The 6,000-nt window shown below is 39.2% G+C and overlaps 1 protein-coding gene across 1 annotated transcript in view; it reads left to right on the forward strand.

Annotated features, from left to right (window-relative positions):
• The window catches only part of GORASP1 (golgi reassembly stacking protein 1), a 9,742-nt gene extending 4,024 nt beyond the window's left edge, over positions 1-5,718 (forward strand). Inside the window, exons 4-9 of the mRNA XM_014945177.1 lie at positions 524-610; positions 960-1,090; positions 1,603-1,744; positions 2,256-2,400; positions 2,750-2,899; positions 5,206-5,718. Coding sequence (XP_014800663.1) covers positions 524-610; positions 960-1,090; positions 1,603-1,744; positions 2,256-2,400; positions 2,750-2,899; positions 5,206-5,489 — 939 coding nt within the window. The 3' untranslated portion in view covers positions 5,490-5,718. The remainder of the gene's footprint in view (positions 1-523; positions 611-959; positions 1,091-1,602; positions 1,745-2,255; positions 2,401-2,749; positions 2,900-5,205) is intronic.
• The last annotated feature ends 282 nt before the right edge of the window (positions 5,719-6,000 follow it).

Consider the following 6,000-nt stretch of genomic DNA (forward strand, 5'->3'; position numbering starts at 1 on the left):
GGGGAGAAGGTTTTTTCATCTTATTTTAAAGAATCAGTGGCATAAGCAAAAAAAGACTCTGACTCGATAGGTGTCTCTGTTGGCTGTGCTTCATCCAAGTAATATTAAAAATGGCATAAACAAAAAAGACTCTGACTCGATAGGTATCTCTGTGTTGGCTGTGCTTCATCCAAGTAATATTAATGTTGCAAAAAGCACCAAAACATTATTTTAAAATTAAGAGGGAGAGCTGAAAGAGTAGAAGAGCTTAGGAAAGACTGAGATGATCTTTTTTTTATGTTTCTTGTTGTTTAATTAAATAAATGCAGCTTAACAACGTCTTTAGAGTATCTCATTTTGAATTGATAGTGTGTTGGTCCTTATTCAGCATGTTTTACAAGATGTCCTTGAGCAGTCCACAGCTAGGTGTGACTTCTGTCTTATAAGCAAAATGTTCTCTCCTCCTGTTTTTGGAGTTAGTTTTCATTTTTGGTAGTAGCTTATGCTGCTGGAAGCACAGGTGACATATGCTGTTCCTTCACAGGACGTTGAACCTGCATCTCCTGCAGCTCTAGCTGGTCTCCAGCCCTACACTGACTACGTCGTTGGGTCTGATCAGATCCTTCAGGAGGTAAGGGTGCATGTTCCTTCAAGTAGTGGTTGTCTTTGTGCCTGCCAAGTGTATGTTGTAGGGTTTGCTTTTTTTATAAATCTAATTGTGTCCATCAAATGTATGGGGACAGTCTTTTGGGATTTGGGGAGGTTGATATTTATGACAGGTATTTTATGGTTGAGGTAAACATTATCTCTCTTTAATCTGTCAACAAAAGAAAGTTGCCCCTAAAGATCAAACTACATTAGTGAATTTTAATCTTTGGTTTTTTAATATCTCGCGTTGAATTAAATAACTGCATAAAGTGCTAACTTGCTGCCAGCCCCTTACACATTTGAGTGATACTACTACTTTCTCTTTTTCTTAGTCAGAGGATTTCTTTTCACTGATTGAATCCCACGAGGGGAAGCCGCTGAAGCTGATGGTTTATAACACTGAAGCAGATTCCATTCGAGAGGTAGTTGTGACTCCCAATGGAGCTTGGGGTGGAGAAGGAAGGTACTGATCTCCGGACAGCCACTGGCTGATGACAGGTTATATACTCACTGTAAATGAGCTCCCATTAAGAGTATTATTATTGATTACAGCTCGTTGCTTTCAAGTTAAGCCTTGTTTCTTTACACAAAATTGTTTGTTTTTCCATTAAAAGATAGTTTGGAACTAGGCGTGTTCTGGATCTAATCCTGTTTGAGCTGAAACCAAAGGCAAAAACTTACCCAGTAGCAGTTTCACTAATTCAGTTAAAGCAAGAATAAAATCTAAATTGGGTCAGACTATATTTTGTAAAGATATAAAAATATAATCAGCTGAAAGCTAGGCTATGCATAGCTGAATGTCAGTTGCAGAGTGCTCCTTGAGTACTATAAGTAAGTGAAATGATTCCTGCAGGTAGGTATTTCTTGCTGTAAATTAAAGACTCTCTCTGTTTTAAAGAGTCAAAACTTAAAATGCTTAATAGTTTTATTAAGAACACCATTTTTTTCATGTCTTGTTTTACTTTTCTTGTACAGTTTAGGATGTGGTATTGGATATGGCTACTTGCACAGAATTCCAACGCAGTCCTTAGTATCAAAGAAAAAGCCAGAGAGCAAACCACCTTCACCCTCACCAGAAGCTGGAGCTCCTCTACCACCTAGTAATGGTTACACAGAGGTATGTGAGGAATCAGTTCATATCTCTGTCATGTTCTCTGGGGTTTCCAAATTTTCTACTTGTTGGAACATTCATGAGGCGATGTATTTGTGTACAGCATACAATTGTGCTTGAATGCAAAGGAGTAAGGTGGAGGGAAAATGAGAGCTGATGACACTGAGCAGACAACAAATCACCAGTGTTGGCTGATACCAATTATTGCCAGATACTTTCTTCCTGTTTTGAAGACTTGCATGTTACAGAGAATCGCATTAGAATACCCTCCTCACTAGGAAATAAAATACAGTGGCAAGAATTAATATGGACTGCTCTTCTAAGAACATACTGGCTTTAAAAGGCCACGCTGGAACATGTCCTAATCGGTGGCTTGGCTCTCAGTTTGGGCATTGTATGTTCTCTCTGAACTGGTGTACTTGGGAGACTGGGGCAGAATGCTTTCATAGGAAGCTCATCTTCAGTGAATCTTTCAATATATAAAAAGATGCTTTTTCTTCTTATTCTTTTATTCCAGACTCCATTATTGGCACCTGCTTCTCAGAGTGACAACTCTGAAATAGTTACGAACTTGGATCATTCCGCAGATCAAGAAATGGGTGGTTATTCACCAGAAAGCTCACTTTCTCCTCCTCCCCCTCTCCAGAGAGTTATGGATCCAGGTATATTTTCTTAGGTGCTCTTTTTCAGCAATTCTTTAGAGGACTCTAAGGTGGTCATAAACAAGTTTAGGGACTTAAATGCAGAACTATAAACACTGGTGGTTGTTTTCCTTGAAGTTCTTGACTTCACTGGATTTCAGAGCTGTAGAATTGGGTACGGTGAGCCTGACTGAGGTTAACGTTCTGCTGAAGTCTTTCCACGGATACCACCTAACTTTTAGGTTAAATTTATTTGCATTTAGTGGGGAGGGGACTTCACTGACTTCAGTCTGGATAGAACAAGTCTTTTTGAATCTAGAATTTTGTGTTCTATCTAAAACAGTACTGTAATATGTGCTTTCTCCTTCAGGATTTCTAGACATGTCTGGTATTTCATTTCCTGAACTCACTGACTTAACAAAAATGTCCAACATGTCTTCGTCTGCCTCCTTCAACATGCCAGCAGCAGATGCTTTAGTTGGCACTGAGAAGTTGAGCAGTGAAGCTTCAGTTTATTTTGGTAAGTGTCTTCAGGGTTTCCTTTAGGCCTCTGACCTCATTTCTGGAATGGCACCAACTCATTCCTGCTTCAAAGTATCATGCCTGTTGGACATAAGCCAATTTTAAGAAGAATTGGAACAGGGGTTTGGCTAAAATGAGATGGGAAAAGTAGCAGAAGTCAGGTGCAGAAGTAGACAAAAATTACTAGGCTGTTTTATAAGATTTTAGAATGTGTATCTCTTTAAGATGACCCAAATGAAACTGACCTTAAAAGTAGATATTTCTAAAACTGGTGTAAATGAATTTTTGTACCATAAGCTTGTATTCACAGTTGTAAAGTGAAAACAATGGCTACTTGCACAGAATTCCAACGCAGTCCTTAGTATCAAAGAAAAAGCCAGAGAGCAAACCACCTTCACCCTCACCAGAAGCTGGAGCTCCTCTACCACCTAGTAATGGTTACACAGAGGTATGTGAGGAATCAGTTCATATCTCTGTCACATTCTCTGGGGTTTCCAAATTTTCTACTTGTTGGAACGTTCATGATGTGGTGTATTTGTGTACAGCATACAATTGTGCTTGAATGCAAAGGGGTAAGGTGGAGGGAAAATGAGAGCTGATGACACTGAGCAGACAGCAAATCACCAGTGTTGGCCGATACCAATTATTGCCAGATACTTTCTTCCTGTTTTGAAGACTTGCATGTTACAGAGAATCGCATTAGAATACCCTCCTCACTAGGAAATAAAATACAGTGGCAAGAATTAATATGGACTGCTCTTCTAAGAACATACTGGCTTTAAAAGGCCACGCTGGAACATGTCCTAATCGGTGGCTTGGCTCTCAGTTTGGGCATTGTATGTTCTCTCTGAACTGGTGTACTTGGGAGACTGGGGCAGAATGCTTTCATAGGAAGCTCATCTTCAGTGAATCTTTCAATATATAAAAAGATGCTTTTTCTTCTTATTCTTTTATTCCAGACTCCATTATTGGCACCTGCTTCTCAGAGTGACAACTCTGAAATAGTTACGAACTTGGATCATTCCGCAGATCAAGAAATGGGTGGTTATTCACCAGAAAGCTCACTTTCTCCTCCTCCCCCTCTCCAGAGAGTTATGGATCCAGGTATATTTTCTTAGGTGCTCTTTTTCAGCAATTCTTTAGAGGACTCTAAGGTGGTCATAAACAAGTTTAGGGACTTAAATGCAGAACTATAAACACTGGTGGTTGTTTTCCTTGAAGTTCTTGACTTCACTGGATTTCAGAGCTGTAGAATTGGGTACGGTGAGCCTGACTGAGGTTAACGTTCTGCTGAAGTCTTTCCACGGATACCACCTAACTTTTAGGTTAAATTTATTTGCATTTAGTGGGGAGGGGACTTCACTGACTTCAGTCTGGATAGAACAAGTCTTTTTGAATCTAGAATTTTGTGTTCTATCTAAAACAGTACTGTAATATGTGCTTTCTCCTTCAGGATTTCTAGACATGTCTGGTATTTCATTTCCTGAACTCACTGACTTAACAAAAATGTCCAACATGTCTTCGTCTGCCTCCTTCAACATGCCAGCAGCAGATGCTTTAGTTGGCACTGAGAAGTTGAGCAGTGAAGCTTCAGTTTATTTTGGTAAGTGTCTTCAGGGTTTCCTTTAGGCCTCTGACCTCATTTCTGGAATGGCACCAACTCATTCCTGCTTCAAAGTATCATGCCTGTTGGACATAAGCCAATTTTAAGAAGAATTGGAACAGGGGTTTGGCTAAAATGAGATGGGAAAAGTAGCAGAAGTCAGGTGCAGAAGTAGACAAAAATTACTAGGCTGTTTTATAAGATTTTAGAATGTGTATCTCTTTAAGATGACCCAAATGAAACTGACCTTAAAAGTAGATATTTCTAAAACTGGTGTAAATGAATTTTTGTACCATAAGCTTGTATTCACAGTTGTAAAGTGAAAACAAAATTGCTGTCATCTTAATAGTGACTTTTCTATTAAAAGAAAAAAAGAGAAATCCTCATATTGTGGATGCTTTTCCCCTATAAAAGGTGGGGTGGGTAAGAGTTGTAACACAAAACATCTCTAAGCATAAGAATTCAGCAGAGCAAATGGTTTGTGGTCTCTTAAAAACCTACTTGCACCATCAGATTTTTTTTTTTTTAGATTTGGGGACACATGGGCTACATTTACACAGTTATTTGAGAGCTGTAAATCTGGTTCTGGGCCTGTTTGAGGTATCTCATTCAGGCCGATTTTTCTAGAGGTGTGGCAACCAGAGAAATCACCTGTTAGCCTGATAGTGTTTGTTTTTTTACAAACTGTTTCCATTTCCCAGAAAATGCCACAGCTTTGGACCCTGACAATGTCACCGTGTGTTCTGAAGGTGCAGCCAAGCAGCCCCAGTTGGAGGACCTACCCCCTTCAGTTCCATCTTTACCTTCGTTTACTCTACCTAATGAAATTGTTTCAAAACCAACACTAGGACCCGATCCCGATAACCAAGAACCAAAGCTGCTGTTGAACAGTTCTGAGAGCTCGTTAACCGCTGCTCTGGTGACACCAGGTGATGAAGCAGCACGTGAACACAAAGAGGAAGAAGCTGGGCAAGATGATGAGTGAAATGGATGCTGCTGCTTTTGTTTACAGACTATAATACTACAGCTGGGAATATTTTTCTGATCTTGAAAGAATTACAGCTATTTTTGTTAGTGTAGACAATATTATAAAAGAAATCATATGAAATACATACCTTATTGTCTTTTCCAATCACTGTTTAACGGATTGATCTCTGTTCAAACTTCGAATGCTGTCTAAAATCACCAAATAAATGGAGAAATTAATGCAGAAACAAGTTGGACATGGGGAAAAATGTTAATTTCCTGAATTTGCCTTTGCCTAGAAATGCTCCTGAATGTATTTATGAAGACGCTCTGCCTGAACAGTGACACTTAGTGATGATTTTCTCAGTGTGATTGATTTTTGACTTGCTGGAAAGCTTTTCTAATGGTACACCTCAGTTGGATGGTTTTGGTGGCTTTCAAGGTATTTCCTACCCCAAGATATCTTTATTCCTACTTACTACTCTGCAAACTGTTACTTTTCTTGTTTTAGAGTCCCTTAACTGTTACGG

Source organism: Calidris pugnax, unplaced genomic scaffold, assembly GCF_001431845.1.
Source record: "Calidris pugnax isolate Ruff unplaced genomic scaffold, ASM143184v1 scaffold54, whole genome shotgun sequence".
Taxonomy (NCBI): Eukaryota; Metazoa; Chordata; class Aves; order Charadriiformes; family Scolopacidae; genus Calidris; species Calidris pugnax.